The following is a 27,500-nucleotide window of genomic DNA, read 5'->3' as shown; positions in this document are numbered from 1 at the left end:
CATCAACATGAGTTCCGGCTGTTCAGGTTGGTTGTGATCTTAGAGTCTGGTGTTATGGATTCTCTGTCCAGCAGGTGGCGGTGTCCTGTTGGAAGAAAGGAACGATCCCGACAGAACAGAAGAGAAGAAGAAGAAGGAGGAGGACAGGAAGCGAAGATGTAAACAAAGCAGAACTTCCCTGATCTGGATCAAACGGAACCACAGTCAATTCTCAGCCGGATCAGCTAGATTCAAAACAAACAGTCGTTCCTGAGCTGGGTCAGCCGGAACATCGGTTGTTCTGCTGCTCGGGCCCGGTTTGGACTCTGATTCCCCGTCTTTGTTTTGTTTTAAAACGAAATGGAAGATAACAAGGTAACTAGTTACTGTGCCGAACCGGGTTTGTCTAAATCAACTGGGTTAGACAAACGAACCTGATAAGAATGAGAAGTTCGGCGTGAAGATCAGATGCGGTTCTGATTGGTCTGTGTTCTGTCTCTGGCCCTGTTCTGTAGTGGTTGTATTTCGTTGTTCCTACCGGACCGGAGGTTGGTTTTGGTTCTTGCTGGTGGTCCATTAGTAGGTGATCAGGGGTGTGCGCATGCTCAGTGAGGTTCAGGTTTGACAGGTTGATTCTGCAGCTTAATCCTGAGGTTCTGTCCGCTTGGTTCCTCTGGAGGCCCAGAGTAGGGCCTGAACTCATTCTGACCCGGTTTTGGTTCGTCTAGCTGTTTGGATTTTCTCAGGTTATCTTTGATTTTAACATCAGATCTAAAACATTTAGTTTGGACAGAAACAGGAAGTCTGTAAGGGGCTAAATACTTTTTACAGTACTATACCGCGATTCAGATTTTAAAACAAGAATTCTAAGAACTGTGAGCAAAATTAATTAAATGGATCCAACTGGTTCCTTTTGGTCCAACTAAACCCATTAAGTATTTATTAGCTGTAAATGAAGGTTATCTTCTTCCCTCTTCAGCAGATAAGATTTTCATCCAGAAAAGTTTCAGCAGGAAAAGGTCCCTTCATCCCAGAAAGACTCAAACACTGGGAGACTTTCCTCATCCTGAATCCGTCGTCTGTCCGATAAACTGACTGTTTTCCATCCTCTACCCTCAGATGGTGGCTGGAAAAGTGAAGAAGCCAGGAAAACGTGGCCGCAAGCCAGCAAAGATTGACCTGAAGGCCAAACTAGAGCGGAGCCGGCAGAGTGCCAGAGAATGCCGGGCCCGGAAGAAGCTGCGTTATCAGTACCTGGAGGAACTGGTTTCCAGTAAGGAGAGAGCCATTTGCGCTCTGCGGGAGGAGCTGGAGATGGTGAGGTTTGATGTTCCTCAATTCTGAACCTGCATCACTCTCTCACCCTTAGATAGATTACACAGATAGTTCTCCTGCTTAAAACAGTACAAAGATTTACCACCAGTTTCTGAAGTCGTATAAACCAGTTTAAATGGATCCATTTAATTCTAGGTCTGACAGGAACTGTCAGACCTAGAATTAATGAAGAGAAACGGATTGATGTGTTGTTTAGTTCTTCAGAGTCAGTTTGCTGTGGTTCTTCAGTAGCTCCGTCTCACCTGATTCTGGTTCTCTCCTGCAGTACAAGCAGTGGTGCTCGGCCATGGATCAAGGAAAAATCCCATCTGAGATCAAAGCTCTGCTAACCGGAGATGAGCAGAAGATTCCTCAGAGCAGCAGCAGCACCAAGGCTTCCAAGAACGGGAAGAACAGCAGCACCGGCAGCAGCAACGCTCAGAGTTAGACAGCAGGGCATCGCTCCGCCTCCGCCTTCATTTCATTTAAAAACTTTCTGTGAAACATCAGCACCTCTGTGACCTGGATGCAACCCGGATACCTCTCGGATACCACAGTTATTCCTGCAAGCCTTTGAGAAATTAAACATTTATCCCTTAAGCTGGGATCTGATGAGGACCTTGATCCGTTCTGTCTTCATTGATCTCAGCTCATGTTGGTTTGTTTTGTCTGAGGTCAGGTGTCTGCGCTCTCACCTGCACAAGTGACACTCAGAGCAGGTTACCTGGTTGTTTATAGGTCACATGACCCGCTGACGGCTTTCAGCTGCTTAGAAGGAGATGTTTAATTTTTATACTTTAGCTAAATATCTGTTTCTGTTGTAGCGTGAAAGATCCAAGGTTTCAGCTGGTTCTGGGTCAGCTTGTGCTAGATCAAATAGAGCCATGTTTCAGCTGGTTCTGGATCAACCTGTTCTGGATCAACTAGTCTCAAATCAGCTGACCCGAATGAAATTAAAACTTGTTTCATCTCGCTCAAGATCAGCTGGTTCTGCATCATGGTTCAAAAACAGCTGGTTTGACATGAAGTGAAGTTTTGGAATATCTGATTCTGGTTTAGCTGGTTTTGAATCAATGGATTCTAGACCTGCCAAAGACTTGGATTAGTGGCTCTGGAACAGCTAGTCTTGATTTAGCTGGTCGCTGATCAGCCAGATCTGGATCAGATGAAGTCCTGTTTGAGATGGCTGAAAGTCAGCATGTTCTAGAACAGCTGGTTTTGAATCAGCTCACACTAGATTGACTGGTTCTGGATCGGATTGTGCTGAATCACCATTTTCTAGATCCAACTAAACTTTGTTTGTAGCCATTTCTGGATCAGTGGCTCTAGTTCAGTGAGTCCTGAATCAGTGAGTGTCTGATCAGCTAGATCTGGTTCGGCTGACATCTAGATGGCTAAAGATCAGCCTGTTCTGGATTTGATTAATCCAAACTTGGATCAGGTGGTTCTGGAACCTGTGGATCTGTTTATAGTGTCGTTGATCCTGGATGAATCAGCAGAGGTGTTTTATCAAGAGTTCCAGATTTCCAGTTTTCTTTTTTTGTTCCTGTTGATGTAATCCTTCCTGAATGTTTTCCACTTTCTTCATTGTAGCAGAAGCACTTTGTGAGATCTACAGAATCTTTGTAGCTTTTCCAAACTTTAGTTTGTCAAAGCAAATAAAACAGATTAATCATTCTGATAAAAGCTATCAGTTTCTGACTCAATAAACGTTCCGTTTTATTTAATTAGATATTCATATTACTGCACATATTTATAACGTTTACCAGAACCATGTTCTGAAATATTTCCTGGAGACCCTCTTACTTCCTAAACTTCTGTTTCTTGTAACAGCTAAAAATAGCATACAGCGCCACCTACAGACCACACTACATCCATTTAATATCTTCCAACCGGCTGACAGTTACACAATAAAACCTTTCAGCTTTGGTCCAGTTAATGAGGTAATCGGAGCCAGCTTCATGGTTCTGTTAGCATCTATTTTAGCAACAAAGCACATGAGGTCAGCGGTAATACATCGGTCTTTACTAACATTAGCTTCTAGCACGGACATTACAGAAGCAACTGTTGTTGATGTTCATTGTCTGCATTGAAGCAACATGAAAACGTTTCTGAGATGTAACGTATAAAAGAATTGCTGCCAGCAGGATGGTCCCATCAGAAAGAAGCCCTTTATACAAAACAAACACGTTCTGGGCCCACCAACCAACACTGCCCTGGGGTTGTTTCTAACTGTCCAAACTAGTTCATACGAAGGTGTTAGGGGGATTGGTGTTGGTGGGCCAGGCTACCTTCTTTTCCTTAGTCTCCCGGTCAAATGCATCGTACACAGAGTCCTTATTGATGGTCTTTGCTTGGACCGGGATTTCCACCACCCCAACATAGTTCTTCTTGGCCACCCTTGAGCTGGCGGTGATGGTGTAAGCATTACTGCGATAGCATTTCATGGACGACATGCAGAAGGTTTCCCGCATGCCACGCCTGAAGTTTGCATTGTAGACGGAGTACAGGGTGGGTTTGGATGCTGTGGAGCTGAAGCAGATCCAGGTGATGGTTGTGAAGAACAGTAGTTCTTGCCTACCAGGTACATCAGCCTCCTTGGGATGCCACAACTGGGCCACATAGAAGGGTGTCCAGGTGAGGAAGAAAACTGAGTTCAGCATGAGGAACATCTTGATGGTCTTAACTTTAGTCCGTGGGACAATGTTCATTGTCCGACGCACCGTATGGCCGTCAGCACCAATCCTCCAGATGTAGCGGACCACCCGCTGGTAGAAGGAAACTATTAGTCCAACTGGGAGCAGGAAACCAACCACAAGGTGAACTGCAGCATAAGTTATACTGCCCCAACTGTCTGGGAGGAAAAAATCACAATGACTGTCTGCAGATCCAAAAAATAAGAAACAGGGAGCGATAAAGGCTGCATCAAACAACCATGAGGCCAGAATCATCTTCTTTGCCTTTTCTCTGGAAACCTTGAAGCTCAGGGGATAGACAATGGTATAGAAACGGTCCACAGAGATAGACAGCAGGACATAAACCTGAACACCTGGGCATAGGTGCTGCAGATAACGTACAACCTTACAGGCTGCTGTACTCAGTGGCCATTGTCCTGCCGCAACCTGCAGAAGGACAAATGGAGCCCAACCGAGGCTCATGAGCAGGTCTGCACAGGCCATGGACACCACAAAGTAGTTGGTTGTGGACTGAGTCCGTCGGCTCCTGTGGATGACCAAGCAAACAAGAGCATTTCCGAAAATGGAGACCAGCCAGAGGACCCCAAACAACAGGCCCAGGACAGCAACCTCGCCTGGGGTCAGCTCACTGGAGGCAGAGGTGGCGTTGGGCTGGCTGAAGGTCGAGACCTCGAGGCTGTAGAGTGGAGTGGTGGGTGAGGTGGCCAGGACAGTTGAGTTTTCTCTTTTGGAGTAGTTAAATGACATCTGATGCATGAAGAATGGAGAGTAGAGGGAGGGATTTACACCAACTCTGTTTGTTGACTGAGCATACACCATTTCTATAACGCAGCGTCAGAGATGAGCTGTGGAGACACAGAGACAACAGTCAGTACAACAGACAGAGCTGAGAGAAGAACGTTCTGGAAACTATTTCTTTACAAAACAGCTGCTGGCTCATTATATAGGAACCAGACCTACTGAGGTAGGTTTGATGGAAGGAACATAGACAGATTGCCCAGATCCCAGCTGGCTAGTAGCAGGTACACAGAAACATGTTCAGTTAGTTGAAGTTGGTGTTGGTTAAAGCGCTGGTTAGACAATCTTTAAGAAACCAAACAACTTAACACATTGGTCCAGTGGTTGGATGGTTGCTAGTAGGTAATTTATGAAGCTTATTAGTAATTTTCTGTCCCTGGGACTATGATGGTGAACTAGAACATGGAATAACTATGGTTAATCTGGGTTTAATGTGGTGTTTTCCTGAAGAATCTCTATTTGTAGGTGCAGACAGCTATGCCACAACACCCACCCTTCAGCTGGTAGAGCCAGTTGGGTTTAATGGGGCATCTCTGGTAGGTATCCAAGCAAACTGGTCAGCGTGATGGTTTATCAGCAGGTTGGTTGAGTGGTTTGTTGAATCTGTTGAGTTGATGGTTTGCAAGTGGAGAACAAGAACAAACCTGAAACTTCTTCAAAGATATCAAAACTTTCCAGTCTCAATTAGTAGAGGGTGAAGCACATCAGCATGTTACGTGTTTGGACTTGGTTAGAAGGTTCGTGTGTCAAAGGGTGACCGTGTATGATGTAGATGTTTCATTGGTTAGTTTTTTTTTAATGCAGCACTAGTGGCCTTTATTTTTCAATAGTAGGTAGACAGGAAAGAGGGCAAAGAGAGGGAGAGACATTCGGCAAAGGTTACCAGGTCCAGGTCTCATAACCGGGACAGCCGCACCGAGGACTATAGTCTCTGCACATGGTTGCGCCCTTAACACCTACACCACCAGTACCGCACCTGTTTCATTGGTTAGTCAGTGGCTTAATGAGTTTGCGTAATTAGCTGGGAGGTTAGTTGGGTGGCCTTCTGCTGGTGGTTTGGTTGGTCAAAAGCATTGTTAGATGTTTAGTTGATACATTGACTACAGAGTGGTTGGCAAATCCACTGATGCCTGGAGAGCAGCTAGTTGGTTAGTTAGTTATTTAGGTTAATGAATTAGTTCAACTGGATGGTTGGTGAGCTGCAAGCCTACCTGGATGGCTGTTGGTTGTTTTCTAAGGTCATGTTAGCTGCTTGGCAGATCCAAAGATGCACAGGGGAGTAGTTAGTTGGTTAGTAGGTCATTTAATTAGTTAGGTTGGTGTATTTAGGTTATTGGGTTTGTTAAGTTGGTCAGTCGGGGTCTCCTGTTGGTTGGGTAGTTGATGAACATTTTAAGGTCATATTAGATGTTTGAGAGATCCAATGATAATGGAGAGGTGTTGGTTTGTTAGTAGTTTAGTAGACTTACAGATTGGTGAGTAGTTTGGTTAACTGGCAGGTTAGTGTATTAGCTTGATGAGTTTGGTTAGTTAGATAGATACAAACAAAAGATAGGAACATTTGAGATCATGCAGATTTTTGTAGTAAAGTAGGTTCAGTGCTTGTTGAGCAGTTTGGCTGAGATGTTTTTACACCAGTCGGTAGTTGGGTAAATTGTGTGATTAGGTCAGTAGTTTGGTTCATTGGTCACTAGGTATTACCTGAAACCAACTCTTCCGCATGGACACTTAATTCCAACCACAGATTTAATTGCTCCTGGTTTCTAGTCCCTTACTGGGACCAGTTTGAAATCTGCAGGGAACCCAGTCTCCTCTGAGGGAACCCATTAAGGCTGTAAGGAACCCATGAGAGAAAGCTCTGTGTTTACAGATATTGTCCGGTTGACTCGGCTGGATTTACTCGTTAGCAATCTGTCAGAGTGAGTCAAGCAGGTTGGAGACAGAACAACAGATCCAAATGATGATTGTTTTTCCCGACCTGGTGGATTGATTTCCTTTGAGTTTAAAGTTCCCAAACAAATCTGAAGAGCAGTGTTTAAGACCTGCTGGTCCCTGGATAACCATTCAAATAAACCAGTAAACTCAGCTGGGACCATCGGAGATCCTAGTGGAAATATGCAAAAGCACCTGAACCTGGAAATAAAAGTGCATTAAAATATAAAAAGCATTCAAATAACCTAAATTTAGAGCAGAATTACAGGAGTCAGATTAGAGCCGGGTCAGATTAAATGACAGTAAAGAAGAATTCTGAAAACTTTTTAAACTTTTCATATTATTAACTTTCCTCATAATATATCTGTGAAAATGTTTAACCTACCAAATAAAAGAAAACTTTGGTTCCGATTTGCTCTCAATGAAGCCATTTTAAATATAAATATATTAGAATAATTGTTGGGAAATAAAAGGTTTTTAAAATGTTTTAAAATGTTTAGAAATTAGCATAATCTAAAAAAAAAAATGAGATTAGGACAGAAACTTTCTGTGGTTCATATTTGATCTTAATTCAGGAGCGGAAACATTTTCTTTTCCATTTAAACCTTTAATTCTGATTCTGAAACCAGACGGGATGAGGCCAATCAGGTCCATGACAGCTCTGATCGGTTCTGAAGGAAACCATCAGCTACAGCCCGTCCTCCTTAAAACCAGGCTCCATCTTCATCACTCCCTTTAAATCCAACCTGGAAAAAATACTGGGTCCACCGTCATAACCGAACACGCTTCTGAAACAAACCATTAAAACCAAACCGAATCGAACCGAATCTTACGTGTTCGGCATCACTGGAGCTTCCTCACGTTGTTCTTCCTCCTGAAAATCTGGATCTTCATCCTGATCACACACGTAAACAAGCCGTGTCGCAGCCTCAGCGAGGAAGTCTGAACATCTGCTGCTGCTGCTGCTGGACGGAACCGAACCGACGATCCGGCCTAGGTTCGGTGGGGTTCCTTTTCCGTTACAGAATTCGGATCAGCAGGAGGAAGAAGAGTTTCATCCCGGAGGTTTTTTAGCAGGAAGAGGAAGAGGAGGCGGCAGACATCATGGCTGTCCGTCTTCAGGATGAAGCTGATGAAGAGGAGGAGGAGGAGGGCGGGCTGAGGGGTTTCTGGGGCCCCGGGCAGAAAAAAAGGGACCCCTGAGGAGAAAATAAAAAACATATAAACTGATGAGAAAAAGTTGGATTTAAACCGTTTTAGGGCGTTTTTATTAATTATCCGAGATGTAATTAAATTTATAATAAAAACACAAAATGGTTCCGTCCAAACACGCCGAATCAGAACCTACCTGAGTTCAGTAAAAACTTAATAGGTTTGTGTTCAGAGTTCATCACTTTAACGTCAACATTTCCAGATGGGTCCAGATGGGTCTCAGGGTTCATTATCACCACGTTAACTGCCTTTAACAGTTTAATACAGAACCAGTGTGACCCATTTGGGTCCTAGATGTGCTCTGCAATTTTAACTCTCTCTTTAATACTATAAGAGACTGATTTCAGACCTCCACAGGGGGCCAGACTTTGTTTTCTTTTAGGGGTTGAACCTGGAGCGGGACCCATACAAGAACCTGGAGCGGGATCACAGCTCCAACATGTTCAGACTTGTTTTTAGGAAACAGGAACATCTAAAGAAACTGGAGAAATGTTCTCAGATAACAACAGGAGTCACTTAGCAGGTTTATCAACTGTGACATCACAGGATGTTCACATCTATTTGATTCTCACCTGTTCTCTGTCTTAACAGGTAAAGCCATGTGAAAAAGTTAGGACACCTCACTAAATATTCAATTCTATGTTAAATATTCACACATCAATGTTTTTCCTTGGAAACGAAGGTGATTGATGATGCCCTTAAACATGTTTTGGGTCCAGTTCTGGTTCAGCTTTCATCTTTTTACAGATGATCTCATATTTTCCTTAAACCTCTGATGGATTAATGATGGTGAGGTTCAGCTACAGCAAAGCAACTCCAAACCATGAGACTTCCACCACCATGCTTCACAGCTGTTGTGAGGTTCTTTTGCTGTAAAGCTGAGCTTGGTTTAACCCAAACATGTCCTCTGTTCTGGTTTCCAAAGAACTTTATTCCAGAAGTTCTGGTCTGTGTCTACGTTCTGTCTGACAAACTTCAGGCTGACCTTCATGTTCTTTTTAGAGACCAAAGGTTTCTTCACAGGAAAGTTAAACCTGTTCATTCTGTTTCTGATTGGTCAGATGTGGACATTCATATAAACAGTAGCAAGAACCTGCTGTAGGTGTTATGATGACATGTTATGGTTTTTGGAGTCTTCTTTGAGCATCTTGCCATCTGCTCTCAGGGTGAACTTGCTTTGACAATCAGACCTGGACCTGCTGGCAGATGTTTTGAACATCCTCCACTTGAAGACTATTATCCAGGCAATAGATAGGCTGTGTTCAGATTTTCTAGTAACATGTTTGAAAAGTCTTTTTGATTGTTTAAATAACCTACATTTCTTAGCATTGTTAAAATGAATAATAAATCTGATCAAAGGTGTTAGTATGAACACACAGGTTGCTGTAGGATGTCATCATTTATTCTCATTGTATTTAATAATTGGAGAAAAAGTTAGAAGCTATGTGAGGCAAATTCGTGACATTTTCAGGCTTGGATAAATTTGCATAAATCGCTGTAAAAAAGGTTTTTTCTTGTTTTTATTTTAAAACACACTTTAAGATGCATTTAGGAGGTTAAGATGTCAAAAATCATTCACAATGTGACTGATGTTAATCATGGCATTCAGAACAAATGATTTTTCTACATCAGTCTTTAAAGGAGCATATTTGTTTCCACAGGTGGAGCAAAATGAAATCAATGGCTATGTTCTAAAGTTCAAAGATAATTACTTATGTTAGAAAAATATCAAGTTTCAGTTGTCAGTAATAATCTGGAGTTTGGTTGCCCGCCCCTCCCAAACTGTCCATCCAAACACTGGGAACCAGACAGACAAACTGGGTGAAGGCCACTTAGATGTTCCAGTTTTACTGATCTGTGTTAGGAAGAACTCCTGCTGTGATCTAAGCCCAACCTTAGATCACAGTTCCTGACAAAGAGCTTCATTAAACGGTTCGGATCCAGTTTCACGTGGTCCAGTTCAGTCCTGTTGTTAAAACACAACTCTGTCAGATTCTGTTTATGATAATTGGTCAAAACCTCTCCACCTCCTGGGGCCGCTGCAGAAGCTTTTTATATTTATACCTCGTTAAAGGAATCGGACCTTTAACCCTGAACGACATCTTCATCTTCCTCATCGTCATAATACAGAAATATTTTACAGAACCACCTGACAGGACTACAGGGGTTAGTTGTTGTTTACATCCTCCTGCCATCACCATCAGCTCGGCTCTATAAATGGAAACGCTGGTGTCTGTCTGCTCTGATTGGCTCCATTCTGGCCGAGAGTGCTGCGGCAGCCCGTTGCCATGACAACCACAGCACAGACCTTTCCAGAGGCCGGTTGCTACGGGAAACCAACAGTGGAGTGGATGGGAGGACCAGAGGAGGCGTAACGAGCCCAAAGAGAGAGTGAAGAGAAAACGAAAGGTTCCAAAGATGTTCTTCATACGTTCTCCAGCCCTGAATGTACGGAACATCTGAGCCAAGATTGGAAAAAGGACCAAACTATTGTTGAAATCTTCCTTTGGCTTGGAAGAAAGATTCTCCAGACTAAGACAGATGAGACGTGGTGATATGAAATAAAATCTGGATCGGGTTCTGTTAGACTCCCTCCGGTGTAAAAAGAACCTGCCCAAAAGACATGTCGTTGCTGAATCATCAAAGAAGGTTCTGAATGAATCCGTTTTCACAGAATCATCTCAGGGTTCCTTGATTCTGCTTTCAGTCATTCTGTTGAGAGCTAAGCAATAAACTAAATGCTGAATATTCAGACACTTTAGTGAAGCCAGGGTTTCTGATTCTGGATCAGAATCTGGATTCACCTCCATGTGAATTAGCTGGAGCTGCAGTCAGGGGACCAATCACAATGAAGAGGCAGGAAGATAACTCGACACAAAACATCATGTTAACGTGCAAATTAATTCATTTATCATTATCACAGGTAAATCATTAAAGCATGAATGAACATTTTATCGACTAGTTTACTGCATGTAGGCGTCACCTGTTCTGAGCAACAATTCAACTCAAATCCTCTTCGAACTAAAGGTAAAAGTCATTCAGTCCGGCAGGGGGAGCTGTTGTACATGTCCCTGCTTAGTTTCAGTCATCCTGAATCTAATGTTACAGAAAACGTATGAAGATAGATGTTGAAATAATATGTGGCCCTGAACTGGATCTTCAGAGATCTTCAGAACATGGCAGCATGATGAGGAAACAGGAAGATGATGAGAACTATTGATAAGAACAGAAATCATTTAGCACAGAACCTCTCATTACAGCAAATGATAAATAAAAACGTTCTGATTGAACCTTTAACCAAATTTATTGTAATGCTTTTCTAAATATTTAAATCTACAATTCAAATTTCTCCCCAAACATTCTGTAGAACCTTATACTGATCCAATACGGTCATCACACTTGGTTGGAAATCCCAGAAATAAGCTGGTAAATCCTGGATTCTCAGGGTGGATAAGTGCTTTTCCCGTTAAACAGAACCATCATCAGAGTAAAATGTTTATCTGCATGGATCTAAACTTCAGTTTACTCTTCCATGTGGAACTGCTTGGGTTCTGTCTGGAGAGCTGAAACCAAACCGAACCGGAACAAATCTCAGGAGCAGATCTGATTTAGTGTGCAGCAGGTGGTTCTGCTGGCAGTTCTGTCCCAGCTCGGTGTTGTTTTAGATAAATGGAGTGTCTGTAACCGGATCAGTTTCTCAGTTTTTTTGGTACAACAGAATGGTTCTGATGGAATGTTCTCCCAACAGGTCGGGCCCAGTGACCCTTCAGAGTCCAACAGTATTTACAGAGAACATGTACACGGTGCTGCCGTCCAGGTCAGCCTCTCAGACCTCCATCCAGAGTCAGAGTCCCAAACCTGCAAAAGAACCAGGTCTCACGTCAACACGTGCTCTACAAAGATGGATCAGAACCGACTCACAGAACCTGAATAAGCAGTGTGAAAACCCCTTCCCAGAGATTGCCCAGATCTGACTCGGGTTCATAAGTCCAAATCATTTAATACTGTAGGTTCTGATCCAGTTTCTGAGCCAGTTCTGATGCATCTGACACAAACAGAACCTGTAAATCAGTTAGAAGTGGACCTCTCTAAGAAGTGGTTGTTCTCCGCCAGCTCCTTGACGACTCCTTCCATCTCCTCCTTCAGCTTCTTCATCCTGAGGAAGAAGAACAGCAGAATTATCGGAGCAGACTCAGAACCTTTTGAGGAACAGGACGAAGGTCCGAAAGCCTTACCCCAGAGTCATCTCTACTAGCGTGTTGGGACTCAGGTACGGCTGAGGTTTTATCGCATTCGGCCCCAGAGGCACAATCTTCTGAAGCAGATGGTCCTCCACCTGCAACACAAACACACAGAACCTCAGTTTGTTTCCATAGTAACCTGATGAAGAGGAGAGGATCATCCTCATCTTCACAAGAACTCCCTGGATCCAGCTTCCAATCCCTCTGAGGTCTAAGACAGAACTGTCTGGTTTTTAATCAGTCTGCACCCCCAGAACATGTAATCTAGATGATCTTCACCTTGATGGCCCGGTCCATCAGCATGGTCACCTCCTTCTCGACGCTGATCAGCTGACCCGACAGGGTGTAGAGCTGTTTCCTCACTTGATGAACCTTCCTGGAGACAAACAGAGAAACCGCCTGAGGATCAAAGCTGTGACCGCCTGAACCCCACCCTGGACAATGGGTCAGAACCGTACCTCATCCACTCCTCGCTCTTGGAGATGAAGAGGCGATACTTCATGGCGCACTCGTCAGTGAACAGAGAGCGAGCTTTACCAGCGTGAATGACCAGCTTCTGCCTGGTGGAGCCAAACCCAGAATGAGTTAGACAAACATCAGGAACCAGAACCACTGGACAGCTCAAAAACTAAATCAAGGTAGAACATGTAAGACCTCCATGCATCTGGTAAGTGCTTCTAATAAACGTTTCTTTTATTTCCTCTGCAGAATTTTATTATTGAGCCATAGGGTTCTGATTTTAAACGGAGTTTCCGACCAGAACCTTTCTTAGTAGATTATTCTAGATTATTTCCAACATATTTCTCTAGTTACTCCAAACAAGAGTAACTTAATAATATTCTTCTTGCTGGTTTCTAAAACAAATGATTTGTTTGTCATATTTTTATCCTTTTATTAGTTTTTAATCTCTGCCTGTAAATGTTTGGGTTTTTTCCATTTCTGTTCATGTTCTGGTTTCTCTGTAGAACAGAACCATATTTATTTACTGGGACATATCTGTCCTAATGTTTTTCAGTGAACTCCAGAGATCAGAAGCTTAAATATTAGTATTTTGTATTTCTCATTTTTACTGGTTTTTACTGGTTTTTCTGCATAACAGATTTTCATATTCTGGTGCTGAACCCGTTTATTTCTGCATAAATTTCTAATGTTTTGGGACTTATTATCGCGACACATATTTTCTTATTGTTTCTGATTTTTAATGAACTCCCCAGATCGGGTCGCTCCGTACAACAGGAACCTATTGATGAGCTCAGAACCTCCTGGTTGGTTTACTGGTTGTTTTTCCACAGGAGGAACTCACTTATCGAACTTGTGGATCTGCTCCTCGTTGTACGGCAGACCTGAAAACACAAACAGGAAGTTCCCGGTCAGTCAGTGATCTCCAGGATATCCCATCATGCTGTGTGGTGGACAACGTGTCTTACGTCTTTCTGCTTTGTCCTTCTTGAACTGCTGGTAGATGGCTGTGATGGCGTCCAGCAGAACTTTAATTTTCTCCACACTGCAGAGAGAAACCCGGCGTAGTCACAAGCAAACCCAAGCTCGCCTTTCTCAACTTTAAGCCCAATAAAAAGTCTTACTTCCTGTCCTCGGGGTGCGTCCCCACCTGCGTCCAGGTGTCCATCAGCAAGCCTCCCGGCAGGAACTTACTCTTCATGTCCTGTGTTGTTCCCTCGATGGAGTCCAGAGAACCGGAGATCTGCAGAGACTGTCCAGATCAGAACCAGAATACTGAAGAAATGTTCCCTAAATTTAGTCTGAAGCTCTAATAGGTCGACTCAGGCTCCACCCACCACAACTGATCACCTTAGAAGGTTCTGTAGATCCAGATGCATCCGCCTGATAGAGAATCTGAACAAGTGAGCAGCTCTAATGTTTCTATGTGTGTGGATCAGAAATGTTTCAGAACCAAACCACCAGAATTTATACAGATTCTCCAAGGCATCATTTCATTAAGGAGATAAAATAAATGATTTTGTTCATAAAAACACCTGAATGGACCCGTTTCCTCCTGAATCAGCACATGACCAATCAGAACCCAGAGATTTAACTCTGTGATGGAAGAAGAACACTCACTCTGAGAAGCTTCTTGTGGATGTCTGAGATCTCTTCGTTGTCTGAGGTCAGCACGTTGGCCTGTATCAGCACCTCCAGCCTGCAGCAGAACATGCATCAAGTTACGTCACACAGAGACGGGCAGAATGTTTGAACTCTGAACCCTAACTTCTGGTACTGGGGTTCATCTGGTTCTCATTACTGGTTCAACTGCAGGGAAGAAAGACTCACAGCTGCTCGGTCTTCTCCAGCAGCTGCGTGCAGATGTTGCAGAGGTGGAAAACCTCGGACTTCTTGTTCAGAACTTCACTGTAGTCCTCCTTCATCAGCTCACTGCATGGATCAGAACATTTTACAGCACATGTATGTTTGTTTATACATCCACATGCTACTGGGTGGTCCTTCTAGGCCACCGTAGGACTCACATCAATCCTCTGACTCCTTTCCGCACCAGCTCCTGATAAACCAGCAGAGACTCTGATGTTTTCCATAGATGTCCCACATCTCCTGCAAATGTCTGATGAAAAACAGTGGGGGAGTCAGAGTGGGTCAGTGGAACAAATACGTGAGTCGGGGAGGGGGGACTAGTTCCTGTAGGAGATCTGATCAGACCAGAGCTGGGTTCTTCAGGAGGAGCAGCTGCAGTTAGTCATACCTTAGCATAGCTGGCATCCAGGTCCAGATCGTAGCGGGGCTGGACCTTTGGAGGACTCGCTGTGAAGATAAAACTGCTGATGAAGCTTCTTAGTGAACAGGTAGGTCAGCAAATGGAGATCAGGAAAGCATCTTACGGTCTTCGAAGATCAGTCCGACAGTGGCGACGACCTCGTGGCTCACCAGCATGATTGGGTTGTCCCTGGAGGTCTTGGGGAAGGTTTTGGCTGAGCGGTTGGGTTCCAGGACGAGGTGCCGGCCCTCATACAGCAGCTCCTGGTTATGCAGGGGGATGCTGGTCCTGCGGCACAACAGTTCCCGGAACAGTGCCACCCTGTGGAGACAAGATGAATGGCAGCTGTCACACCTGTGGGCTGGTACCGCAGTACTGAACAGAAGCGGACTCAGAACTCACGTGTTGTACTCGTGGATGTAGACGTGGTGCAGCGTGGCCTGCTGCAGGCTGAAGACGTAGACCACATTCCGGTGCAGGATGTCATTGGTCTCTGCGAAGAACTGATCGAACCCCCAACATTTCTCCTGATCCGCCTCCAGGATGTTGGACAGAACCGGAGTCAGGAGGCTCTGAAGGCCCCTGGAAGAAGGAAAAGCAGGTGTGACACATGAATGAAGACATGTTGTGGCTCAGTCTGACCTGAAGGTGGCAGTGAAATTTGGGGCAACATGGACCAAACATGGACAGACTTCTGCCCAGGAGCAGACTTCTATTCCAGAGCAGGTTCCAGTTCCGGTCGGTTCTGATCCAGATAAAACCCATTAACCCTCCTTGTCAAAGTGAGTGACTCCTACTTGGACAAACTGCAGGACACCGGCATCTCCGTGCTCCATTCGATCTTTCCGTTCTCAGACTTCTGATGACCCGAGATGGTTCCGGACGGTTTCTCTGTAATGATTTTATACCTGAGACACACGAGGAGATCTGTCAGCTAATCTGCGCTCAGCTGCGATTGGTCAGTCTCAAAATGAGCTCTTACATCACTTCCTTGTTCCTGCGTGGCCCTTCAAATGGTCGGAACGGGAGGCTGCCGGTGGCCGCGTGGTAAAAGGTCACGCCGATGCTCCACAGGTCTACCGTAGCGGCGAACTTCTTCTGGTGGTCCTTTCTGAGAACGGCGCGCTCGTACATGTCTGGGTGCTGGACAGAGAGACAGACAGGTTAGCCTACACTCACACTGACACACTTATCTCCCCAGGTGTGTGTTCCTCACCAGGTATTCCTCGGTTCCATACAGAGACTGAAACTGCTCGTCATCCTCCAGTTCCCGGGCAGCACCGAAGTCTGTCAGCTTGTAAACGGATCGTCCCTCCTCTCCGATCACCCTCATGATGTTCCCTGGTTTTATGTCGCGGTGAACGATGCCGTACTCCCTCAGGTGGTTCATACCTGCCACTGCAGGACACAGCAAACATGTTTAAGGTGCGGCATTACCTGGTGGCTCAGGTTCCTCAGGATAACCCTGTCAGGATGTGTTCTGGATCAGCAGGGGAACTTCCTTACCTACGTCATGAAGAACAATGAGGAACTCGTCCTCAGGGAGACCATAGGCGTTGGTGGACTCCTCTAAGACGGTGTAGAGACTCCCACAGGGACAGTACTCCATGACCAGGACCTTATGGCGGGTGTTGGTCTGAGGGGAGAACGTTGTTAGAAACATTTCTACATCCTGAGCTCAGAATTCATCAGAATCATACCAACCTCTTCCTCCACAGCAAACAGCTTCACGATGTTCTTGTGGTTGAGCTTCTTCAGAACCTCAAACTCTCTCATCTGGACATCCAGCGGCCGCAGGAAGCTCAGGTTGTTGAACACTTTGACGGCGTAGAGGTCGCCCGTTTTCTGCACACAGACACGACTTTAAACATCACAGTGGGACTGAAACCACCTGAGAAACTCTAGAAATGTTCTGCTCCATCTGAAGCGGTGCTGATCCAGGACCCCCCTTAGCTCGTACCTTGTGCCGTCCTCGGTAAACGTTGGCCGTGGCTCCCTGACCCAGCAGGTCTGAGATCAGCCACAGGTAGTTGGTTGTGCTTTGCATTCTGACGGATGACGGGTCCTGGAAAGACGGGACGCAGGAATCAGAACAGTAGCTTGAACTGACCCGGATATTCATGCATATTTAACAAGAACTCATTGAAAAAAACAGGATGTCATCAGAGCAGGAACCAGACCTGATCAACACAGGTGTATCGGTGCAGGTGTGGACTGGACTGGGACTAACCGGGCCATACTGCTACAGAACAGCTACAGTAAAAAATCTGGTTCTGAAAAGATCCATACTGAAGTGGATCAGAAACATGATCCACTTCTACAGGATTATTGTGGTATCCATGGTGACCGTAGTGATTGTGGTGGTAACCATGGTGATCCCCAGGGTCACACACCTCTGAGCCACCTCTGGCAAACAGAACCGCCCGCCGCTGGAGCAGAAAAGCTGAGAAAGTGTCCAGTTGAGGCGGGGAACCGCCTGAGCAGAAATAAGCTGGTTCTGTTAAAGTCACACCTGTAACCCGGTTAGGCACTCATTCCTGTTCTATGGTGGTTCGAACTCTTTCCACCTCGGATTAAAAACACAGTTTAGAACCCAGAACTGGGCCATAGAACCATCTTCTTTAGGCGCCTGAGAGACCGAGAAACTCCAGATCGGTTTTGGATCCGTAATCAATTTAGACATTATTAGTTTGAACTCTTATTTCCAGTTTAAATGTCATCTTCTGACTCAGTTTGCACATTAGTGGTTCCTCCTCGGTCCGTTTGCTTCATTATTCATCAGTGAAGAGATTTTAGTTGATTCGTTTATTTCTAGATTCCATCAGTTTCTCGCTCTAGTTGAGCTTTAGTTGAAATGTGAATAATTTTAATGTTGATTCTAGAAATTCATCTTGAAGTTCCTTTATTCTATAAGCTGAGTTCAGTTTATACTCGGAGTCGGAAGTCAGATGTTCTGGATTCCTAGCTGGAAAAACAACATGGCGCCCCCTGACAGAGCAGCTCCGTCTCCATCAGAGAAGCTCTCTTCTCTGGACCCAGTCCCTCACTGGGGAACTGGGTCCTGGGCTTCCTGACCAACAGAACTCAGACTGTCAGGATCCACACCACTGTCTCCTCCTCCATCACCCTCAGCACTGGCTCGCCCCAGGGCTGCGTGTTGAGCCCCGTCCTGTTCACTCTGCCGACTGATTGGCGAAACATCCCAGCTGTCTTATAGTGAGCTTCGCAGCAGTAGTGGGCCGAGTCACGATGAGTCCGAATACAGAGAGGAGGTGGAACACCTGGTGCAGAGAACCTCTGCATCAATGTGAAGAAGACTAAGGAGATGGTGGTGGATTTCAGAAGGGACAGGCGCCCTCACCCTCCTCTGAACATCGGAGGAGCAGCTATGGACGTCTCCATCTTCAGGTACCTGGGTGTGGACGGGTCCAATGACCTCACCTGGACAGCCTCCACTTCCTGTCTGCTCTTCGCTGCATATATTTTTACTGATCGCTATTTATTGGTAGGTTTAGCTTTGTTTGTTATACTTAGTTTTCTTTTTACTTATTATTAGGCTTCTTAACCGGAACCCGAGTCCGAATTTCGTACCTTAACATGTAAATGTCAACTGGTATGACAATAAAAATCCTGATGGACATGTTCTGCAACACTGCAGCTCCTACCGGTGATTCCTGAGGAGACATAAATCTGGAGGAGGCAGGTACGGTTCTGATTGACAGGTGTTCTAGAACATGCCCCGGTTCATCTGACCTCACAGGAAATAAAAAGATTTGGATTTTAAACCAAATCACTCAACTGGACCAGAATATGTCTGAAAAACCTTAAGGACAATTATTTTACGTGTTCGATAAGAACCTGGACCCGATCTCTGACCCGCAGAAGAACCATGTACCCCGAGAACGAGCGGGTAGGTCCAGAACGTGCATGAATGTAGCATCTGAGGTTAAAGCCACCGGACCAAACAGAACCGGACCGGATTCATCTTGATTATTCCTGATTAAAATGGGATTCACCGTTTAATGGTGGGAATAAAAAACAAACAAACTTCCAAACTGGAACCAGCATCCAGCTTTAAGCTCAGTTCTGTCCTTAGAACTGACACCAGTAGTTCTAGTTCGGTTCTGCCGTCACAGATCAACGTGGCTTCAAGTGTTTCAGCGTGAGTACATCAGAGTTCTTTTAGAACCAGAACCTGGAGCAGGTTACATGAGCTCTGCCTGTCGCCATGGTGACTGGGCAGTTTCAGCGGACAGAACGGCGTGACGTCACGCCGGCGGCTGGAAAGTCCCGTCTAAAGTTTGACGCAGCGGAAACGTGATGTCATCACGGCTACGTGTATTAATGGAATCAATCAGTGATCGAATAAAGAATCGATTCACTGAATTTTATTCTGATTGTCTCAGGCGGAAGCGCGCCTGCTCCGGCCGCGAGGCCTTTGGATTCGCGAACGCGCACACTGGGCCGGCGCTCAGAACCGGACCCAACGGAGCTCAGGAAACGAGTCAGAACACTGAAGCTGTCAGCTAACGTATTCATCCACCGAACCATATCCAAGTCGAAACCACAACGGTGTGTTTACCTGTAAAGAAAGCGATGTTTATTTTTGTTTACTTCCTCACCTCCTCCGCTGCTCTGCTCCCTTCTTCCGCTGCTCCCTGGTCAGCTGACCGCGGCTGACCTATCAGCGAGCAGAACGAGTCAGGGCGGGGCCAGAATGCTACCGTAACACAGGAAGCAGGGCCGCATCGGGACTCTGAAGTGTTCACATGTTCTCTAGGATGAATTCAGAATAAGGGTCTAAAGATAAAAAGCAGATGGCGCTGAGTTCAGCATTGAAACACAGCGAGGAAATGACCAGAAGGAGAGCAGGGGGGTTGGTTAACACGGTAAAGACAAAAACCAGAAATCAAAAGTGAAACCCATCAGTCAGCTTAGTAAATCAGAAACACGGAGGTTTAAGAAAGAAAAGATCTTAAGGTAAAACTGGAGGAGCTGCAGCTTCAAGTCCAAAATATGTGTATGTTGCAGAGGAAATATGTTCATCATTTAAAGGAAGAAACAGTAGGAGAGAGCGCTATGACGCATAAAGGAGAGGAAAACAACTTTATCTGACGATAAAAATTCTTTATTTATTATCAATTAGTGCTCAGAAGCGACCCCTGCTGGTTAGAATAACTTGAAGTTGACAATTCGGCTCCAAAGTTTCAGAGAATCATGTGTTTACTTCTGAACAGGTCTCCAGGTCTGGGAAAACACCAGGAACCACAGATCCTGCCATCAGAACAGCTGTCCCATGCTCTTCTCTGCTCCTTTATGTTTCTTTAAACATCACACAGAACATGCTAAAGGCAGTTTTTATGTTCAGTCCAAACCTGCAAGATGGAGCCAGTCCCCTGCTACCTGATCCTAAAACCTGCCCTGATCATCAGCAAACATCTTTTCCATGGATGGACTGATGAAAATTCTTTCAAACCAGAAGTGAAGTTTAATTTTCTCTGCTCAGATTAATTTAAAACAGATGAAAGAAGCCCAGCCTTCAAATTAAATACTCTAAAGACTGTAGTGTACAGGACACCTCAGATCTGACCTCTGACCTCAGATCCAAGTACCTTCTAAGTATTTCTGATGGACCATTGAGTCACAACAGCCTCATCTCCCACACTGAGAGAGTCCATGAATGTTCTTATGAGCTCAAAAAGTGTTTGCCCCAAAAGACATGTTGTCTGCATGTTAAGATACAGTAGGTCTAAAATGTGAGCAGATCCCTGCTGAACTAAACCAGCGTCAAAACAATTCAACTGAAAAACAAACTAAGAACCTGCATAAACCCTTCAAGAACAATCTGATTGTGCAGAGGAATGAGTCAGGAGAAACACTAAGCCTCAGTAAAACATGGTGGTGGTTGTGTCATGATCTGGGGTTACTTTTCTTCAAATGAAACTAGGTTTTTGCAAAGATGGATGCAGTTGCAAACAGTTGACTCTAAACCTTCTGGGGTCTGCTAGACTCATCAGAGTTAGTCCAAGCATAGGTCCAATTTAACAACGGAAGAGCTTTGGCCAGGCCAGAGTCCAGAACTAAATCTAACATGACACCAAAGATGTCCTCGCAACCTGGCAGATATGGAGAAGCTTCAGAGGTAGAATGGACAAATATTACCAAGTCGATACATGGGATAGTGACAGAGTCCCACTGAAGAAGAATGAAAGCGGAAACTGGGTCAGCTGAAGGTTCTAAGGGTGTGAACACCGATGCAACCGGGTTGTTGCTGCTTTACTCATGGTTTAGTTTTTTTTTCTTACAGATGAGTTTGTTTTTAGTTGATCTGTACTGGATGAATGTTTGGGAATGATTTCTCCTGGTGTCTCCATTCAACGTCACAAGAAGCTGGCATCTACCAGCCTACTCTGTCTCTTATATGAATCAATTTCTAGGCTGATTCAGGAAATCAGAAGAAGGTGGAAAAATATTCCTTAATCGGGAAAGTTTATTGATTTTTCTTTGTAGAAAGATTGCAGGTTTGAAACCTTTAATGTGAAAACAGCTTCAGTCAGGAGACACTTTTATCTACAAGGTGTTTGAGTACACTCTTGGTCTGTAATGTCTTTGATAGAAAGAAATAATAGAATGTATTTTATTTATCAACTGTTTAAAGTGGTACATCTCTTACATTACCTTAGGACCCCTTCTGATTGGCTGATCGGCACTTCTTGATGACTCCTTTCCTGGAAGGCATCAAGGCACAGCTTCCTGTGTCAGAGTGGCTCGTTGAAGACAGAACCCACCGAGAAGAAACAAAGTGGGTTCTCAGAAAATTAAAGTAATTCTAACCAGTTCTATCCCTGGTGGTTCTGGTGCTGGAAGAAGACAGATGGAAGTTAATTCTGACCCTTGGTTCTAATTTTTCGCCTTCTCCGCTCTGAATGATGAACACTGGATAATCTAACTCAGGAATTAGGCACTAACCTATTTCCATAAACTACTGAAAGAGCAGATATATAAAAAAAAAAATGTATAATAATGTCTAGAACCTTCAGTTTGATTCAGAAAGCCTTCCTCATTTAGCTGTACTTAGTGATGGTATCTTTGCTTTGAATCATTTAAATCCTTAACAAATAACTCTTCTAACATTGTATGACTTTTTTATTAAGGTTTATTTAAGATATTTTTTGGCATTTTTTATTTTTCGACAGTAGGCAGACAGGAAAGAGGGGGAGATATTCGGCAAATGTCGCCGAGTCCGGGACTCGAATCCAGGATGGCCGCTTAAAGGACTGTAGCCTCTGTTTATGGTCGCACGCTTAACCGCTACACCATCAGCACCACGCCCTTATGAAGGGTTATGTTAACAGTTCCTGGCGCTTTTTCTAAAGGTCTTGTCTTTACTTAAAGTCTAATTATTTTTTAGTTAATGTCAAATTGCTTTTAATCTTTCATTCAATTTTGACAGATTAGAATTGTTTTATGAACATTAATGTAGCTAAAAAGCCATTAATAAAAACCTACAGTGATGAAGTAAAACAGCATGTGGAGAAAAGCTTCTGGGACTGAGTACCTTAAGGGAACCATCCTTTGTTTTCCAGACTGTGGGGCTGGGGAGAGGTTCTGGTTCTGGTCAGATCTCTGCAGCCTCCTCCTGTCCCCAGCTTCAGATCAGTGTGATGAAGGTACCTTCAGGTTCAGGATGTTGGAGCTCTTCTTACAGGTTTCCTGTTACCGCGGTAACGTATGCTAGAAATTTACAGTTTCTTCCTTTCGGCATGTTCATCCTGATTGGCCGTCTAATTCCAGCTCCATCAGTTTTCCATGCATGGATCCAGTTTCACAGCATCGCTAAGATATGTCTGCATTCTGAGGGTTAGTTACTGGGTTGGAGAGTGCTGCTCTGCAGGATGATGTTCAGACCGTTTCCTGGACTGCTTCTGAACTCTGATGCCTCCTGGTCCTCAAACGTTTCTGCTTCTCTGGTTCCTGGACCATTTTTCCTCAGTGATGAATCACCTCATGTTGCTCTAGATGGGAGTGTGTTTTATAGCAAAATAAACCTACATTATATTTTAGGTTTGCAGGTTCAAGTATTTTTACATTTAAAATATTTTCATGGCTGAATATTTAGTTCCTTTAGTTTTAGTTTGGAGACTTCAGGTTAAATGTTTGATAACAATCCGTTTTAAAGGACCAGTGAGTACATGAACTTGTGTGAAATCAGCACTCGGACTCTGCAAGAAAATTTCACTCAGTTTATATTTAACAAAAAGAAACAAAATCAGCATGTGATGAGTAATAACAGCTTATAGTGGCAGCTGGAGGGGCTGAACCCGAGGACACCATCGGATCCAAACCAAAGAAGGATTCCTGGAGAATAAAAGTGCTTTTCCTGTTAACCTTTATTGTCCACTTCCACTCTGTCCAACAGCACCACCTGCAGGCCTAAATAGAGCCTGCAGGATAAATGAGCAAAGCATCATCATCATCATCATCATGTTGTCTTTTTCCAGGAGTCAAACAGAAAGTCCTCCAAAAACAAACGGAGCATATTTGGTGGAAATCTGTGAAAAATCTTCTTCACATTTCAAATATAAAACGCATGAACACCACCATCTGATCAACAGTTCCCATTTACTTTACTGGAACTACTGGAATTATTTCCCCTCGAATGGTTTATTAGTGGCTTTTAAATCAGATCACAGGTTTGATTCCAGTTCAGCTTAAAGAGGTTTGACAGTTTTGTTCACATCTGATGTCCCAGATTTTACAAACCGACCCGGCACCGAGCGGACTGTAAAATCTGCCCAAACACATCAGTTTCAGTCACTTTGTACCGAATAAAATCAGACAAGAAAGCATTGTAAAGTGCAGAAACGAGAACCTTTCCAACATAAGAGAGCACACAGAGTAGGAGGAGCAGGACTGAAATACAGGCAACATCAGCTGGAGGACGCCTGGAGGCTACGGAGTCTCAGGAGGCCCAGAAACTACATGTTAAGGCCAGAGGTGGGCTTCTAACTGCCAAAAACCTGGCTAAGAGAACGTACGGAGTCTCAGGACAACCAGAAACTATGTGTGGAGAACCTACAGAGGCTCAGGACTACCCTGAAGGGTGTATTTAAGGTTATACGGAAGTCTTTCTGGGCCAAGGCTTTTAGTTGAGGCTGTATGGAGGATCAGATCTACCAAAAACTGGCTGTACGGAGTCTGGCTTGCGTCAAAACAACTGATGCTGAGGCCATACAGAGACTCAGAACTGTCAGCTGGCCGTAAGGCCGCATGGAGACAGGAAACGGCCAAAAGGATGAGTCAACTGACATGGTCCAGTGTGTCCAAGCACAACAGCTACTTGGTCTTAACGTTTCAAACTCATTGACGTCTTCATAGAAATGAGCCAATGAGCGCTTCCCATGGTTGCCGGGCAGGTTCTGATGGTCCAGGGACAGACACCGATTGGTCAGTAATTTAAAATGAGGGAAAAGAAACAAAGCCTTTAAACCGGCCGACTCCACTCGTTTTCCTGTTGTCTGCAGGCCCTGAGGACTGAAACATCTTTGTGCTTTTCAGGTTAAAAATCTAAAATCTGTGCCGAAGCTCCTCTGTTCTGTTCAAACCCGTTAAAAAGATTGTCTCGAGTCGTGCTGGTGGTCATTCTTATAGCGGGTCCTGACTGAGAATGGGTCCATGGTGGGCAGGAAGTGACCTCGGACTCCTGCGACCTGATGCTGAGGAACAAAGAGTGCATCACAGGTGAGCGTGACAGTAAAAACTTGGATATGTTCTGAGATTGTCAGCATTGTCGGTTCTGTAGAAAAATAGAAGGAGGGAATATCAAAAGAGGAGGAATGAGAAGAGCTGCAGGAGGTCGATGAGACATTTACAATGATTCCCTATATAGCTTATAAATACTTATCTACACAGTATGTGGTATAAAAATACTATAGAGCTTTCACTGGGCACTGCAGTTTGTGGGGGTTTTCAAAATAAAAGCACGTGTAGTTGTGGCACTGCTCAGGCACAAGTTGTGATGATGATGAGGAGCGATTCTTCCTCCCCGTGTGAGAACAGACAGCGGCGGATCAGAGCCGCCAGATTTGGTTTGAATCCCATCAGGATGCGGGTCACCGTACGGACGCTCTGCAGAGCGGTTCTGCTGGGTCAGTGTGGATCTGACAGCGCACCTCATCCTGACGGGATGCCATCCTGACCTCAGAACCTCAGTCTGAGCTTTCGGGTCTGAGTGGGTGGGGCCTGTGGCTGCTGTTTGAATTTGGCATCAGATGAGTCCGACTGAGCGGCGCCGTGGTTCTCTCCGGCTTTAAGGCAACGTTTTGTCTGTGGTGAGTTTAATAAAAGCTTCTGTTAAAAATGTACAAATTACAAACTCTGTGGCATCATCATAATCAGTATAGAAAATATATAAATATGATTTCTCTGTTCTGTACAAATGTTCCTCCGCTTCCCTTTTATCAACTCGCTCCGTCACTGTTTCAGTCTCTTCCCATTTTTTGTTGCCTTTTACCTCAGATATCAACAATTGTTATTTACAGGGAGGGGGCGGAGCTCCGCTCACGAGGAGTCTGTGCACGGGGATGGCGGCGGCGGGTACAGGTGGTGGGAGTAGCTGCGCTCCGTGTAAGGAGACGGCGGGCAGCTTTCGCAGTTCTCCTCCGCCGACAGGTACTGGCTGCGTGGCGTCGGCGGCGGTGGGAAGGGCTCCGAGTCGTAGTTGAGGTCGCTGGTGTAGCCCTTGGCGGCGGACTTGAGCGGCCGGCGTCCCGGCGTGTAGTCGCTGTCGCAGACGTCGGTGCTGCAGGGCGTGGTGGGAGGGGCGAAGTGGCGGTAGGTGTAGGGCCGGTAGCTGAAAGGGAAAAAACTGGAGTTTAGGGAAAGGGTTAAAAATTCCAGAGAATTCCAGGCGGTTGATCTTCTCCCTGATCCAGAAGAATCAACCCGTAGAATTGACACTTGCTGATCCACTAAAGATTCTGGTGGACTCGGGACAAAATGGTTCTGCTCACACAGAATGCCTCTGGACCAGAACATTTTATATAACAGATTTCAGAACCCAAACAGTGAGACAAGAGTTCTGGTTCCATTCCGGACCCATCTCTGTGATCAGTACTGGTCAGAACAGAGAGAACAGTACCTGTAGGAGCGGTGAGTGGAGGGACTGTTGGAGGAATAACCAAATTCCAGGGTGTACTGGGAGCGCACGGTGGCGGGGGACGGAGGAGGGTTCAGGATCTGGAAAACAAACATTGATCATCATCAGGAAAACAGAGCGGGGCGAGCAGGGATCGGACCGGATCAAGGTCCACGTCTCACCGGAGGGAAGTAGGGGCCCTTGGTGCTGGACGAGCTGCTGGACGAAGCTCCAGTGACGTGAGCGCGGTCGTAAAGTGGGCCGCTGCTGCCGCCCATGATGCTCAGGGAGCCAATCACAGACTTTCCTCTGGATATACCTGCAGAGAGGTTAGGAGAGCGGGTCAGAACTGGGTTTACAGAAGGCTCTGCTCAGTTAAGCCTGATTTAATTTAATCTGCAGGAACCTTAGAACTTCCTGAACTACAATCAGGTCCAGAACCAGCCTGAGAAACCAAAGATTTCAACCGTAGATGGAGCCATGAACTGCAGGCTGCCAGAATTCATTTCTGCATTCAGAACCAGTTCGGTTCGGTCTACGTTGCTGCAGCACCCGGAATAAAAGCCCATTCTATCTAAATTAAAAGCTCTGAACAGAACTTGATTAGCTGCTCAGTCCCTACTGAACAATAGGCTCCGCGGACTCAGAACCGAATCGTTTTCCTTTCAATTAAAACTGGTCTTGATTCCAGAAACATTTTATCTTCAACAAATTTAAACTGGATTTTCTCTGGAAGACATCCAGAAATCCTGAAATTAACCCCTGAAGCTCAGTTCGATTCTACGTACTGACCCGTTTACGTATGAATTAATAATCAGAACATATCTGGTTTCTGTCCCTCATCGGTCTTCAGAACACCAGACCTGAGTAAAAGAATTCAGTTTTACTGTCTGGGTTGGACTCTTATGTTAGACTTGGCCTTGGACCTGTTTTAGATTCGGTTTCTGACTACTATTGAACTCGCTTCCGGACTGGTTCTGGACCGGTTTTATTCTTGGTTCTGGACAGGTCTTATTTATCAGACTGAACCCTCTTTGAGCTGTAAACTCAGACTCGTGTCACTCGGATCGCGGGCCGACTCACCTGGCAGCGTGCTGGACAGCGAGCTGGGATGCGGCACGTATCCCAGCGGTACCGACGACTGTCCGTGGACCACGAAGTCGTTGGTGACGGTCTCCCCGTCGTCCTTCATGTGAGGACAGAGGACACGCTGGCACACGAAGTAGATGGCTCCGACCACGAACAGCGCCATGACCACGGCCACGATGGAGCTGATGGTGCTGTTGGTCGGAGCCGGCGGCTCCTCCGTCTCGTCTGAAACTACAGAATAACTTCGGTAAGGATACCTGGAATGTCAAAATATTTCCAGAACATGCAGCTACATCCCAGCCAAGACCGGACGTTCTCTCTGCCTCCTGCAGAACGGGTCAGTTAAATCCAATAGGAATGAGACTCACAGCAGCCGA

General features: G+C 45.1%; 4 protein-coding genes across 6 annotated transcripts in view; 1 reads left to right on the top strand and 3 right to left on the bottom strand.

Moving 5' to 3' along the window:
* Positions 1–113: 113 nt before the first annotated feature.
* On the top strand, positions 114–2,974 carry crebl2 (cAMP responsive element binding protein-like 2). The gene is made up of 3 exons (XM_047390092.1): positions 114–354; positions 1,099–1,296; positions 1,580–2,974. The coding sequence occupies exons 1-3, from the start codon at positions 340–342 to the stop codon at positions 1,739–1,741; spliced, it is 375 nt and encodes a 124-aa protein (XP_047246048.1). The 5' UTR covers positions 114–339; the 3' UTR covers positions 1,742–2,974.
* A 176-nt stretch (positions 2,975–3,150) lies between these two features.
* On the bottom strand, positions 3,151–10,678 carry gpr19 (G protein-coupled receptor 19). Of its 2 annotated transcripts, XM_047390091.1 has the most exons (3): positions 5,671–7,521; positions 5,281–5,390; positions 3,151–4,834 (listed from the first exon to the last, which is right to left on the bottom strand). In XM_047390091.1, the coding sequence occupies exon 3, from the start codon at positions 4,806–4,808 to the stop codon at positions 3,540–3,542; it is 1,269 nt and encodes a 422-aa protein (XP_047246047.1). In that variant the 5' UTR covers positions 4,809–4,834; positions 5,281–5,390; positions 5,671–7,521; the 3' UTR covers positions 3,151–3,539. The 2 variants fall into 2 exon arrangements, with proteins under 2 accessions (XP_047246047.1, XP_047246045.1); XM_047390089.1 differs by lacking the exons at positions 5,281–5,390; positions 5,671–7,521 and adding an exon at positions 7,553–10,678.
* A 196-nt stretch (positions 10,679–10,874) lies between these two features.
* Positions 10,875–19,657, bottom strand: tbk1 (TANK-binding kinase 1). Of its 2 annotated transcripts, none has more exons than XM_047390086.1 (21): positions 19,520–19,657; positions 16,858–16,962; positions 16,602–16,742; positions 16,404–16,533; positions 16,114–16,295; positions 15,880–16,040; positions 15,695–15,805; positions 15,300–15,479; positions 15,022–15,218; positions 14,886–14,944; positions 14,656–14,747; positions 14,462–14,563; positions 14,252–14,330; positions 13,756–13,874; positions 13,600–13,676; positions 13,476–13,515; positions 12,631–12,732; positions 12,452–12,548; positions 12,167–12,267; positions 12,016–12,087; positions 10,875–11,789 (listed from the first exon to the last, which is right to left on the bottom strand). In XM_047390086.1, exons 2-21 carry the CDS (start codon positions 16,942–16,944, stop codon positions 11,750–11,752), a joined length of 2,169 nt encoding a protein of 722 aa, XP_047246042.1. In that variant the 5' UTR covers positions 16,945–16,962; positions 19,520–19,657; the 3' UTR covers positions 10,875–11,749. The 2 variants fall into 2 exon arrangements, with proteins under 2 accessions (XP_047246042.1, XP_047246043.1); XM_047390087.1 differs by lacking the exon at positions 19,520–19,657 and adding an exon at positions 19,480–19,500.
* A 3,469-nt stretch (positions 19,658–23,126) lies between these two features.
* lrp6 (low density lipoprotein receptor-related protein 6) overlaps positions 23,127–27,500 on the bottom strand; it is a 34,045-nt gene continuing 29,671 nt past the window's right edge. The window contains exons 19-23 of the mRNA XM_047389812.1: positions 27,492–27,500; positions 27,118–27,354; positions 26,217–26,353; positions 26,038–26,135; positions 23,127–25,749 (exon numbers count right to left, since the gene is read on the bottom strand). The exon at positions 27,492–27,500 is cut by the window's right edge and continues 102 nt beyond it. Coding sequence (XP_047245768.1) covers positions 25,458–25,749; positions 26,038–26,135; positions 26,217–26,353; positions 27,118–27,354; positions 27,492–27,500 — 773 coding nt within the window. The 3' untranslated portion in view covers positions 23,127–25,457. The remainder of the gene's footprint in view (positions 25,750–26,037; positions 26,136–26,216; positions 26,354–27,117; positions 27,355–27,491) is intronic.

The sequence above is a fragment of the Girardinichthys multiradiatus genome, chromosome 17 (assembly GCF_021462225.1).
Source record: "Girardinichthys multiradiatus isolate DD_20200921_A chromosome 17, DD_fGirMul_XY1, whole genome shotgun sequence".
Classification (NCBI taxonomy): Eukaryota; Metazoa; Chordata; class Actinopteri; order Cyprinodontiformes; family Goodeidae; genus Girardinichthys; species Girardinichthys multiradiatus.
Note: the sequence above shows the minus strand (reverse complement) of the source record. Positions and strands in the feature narration are given on the sequence as shown.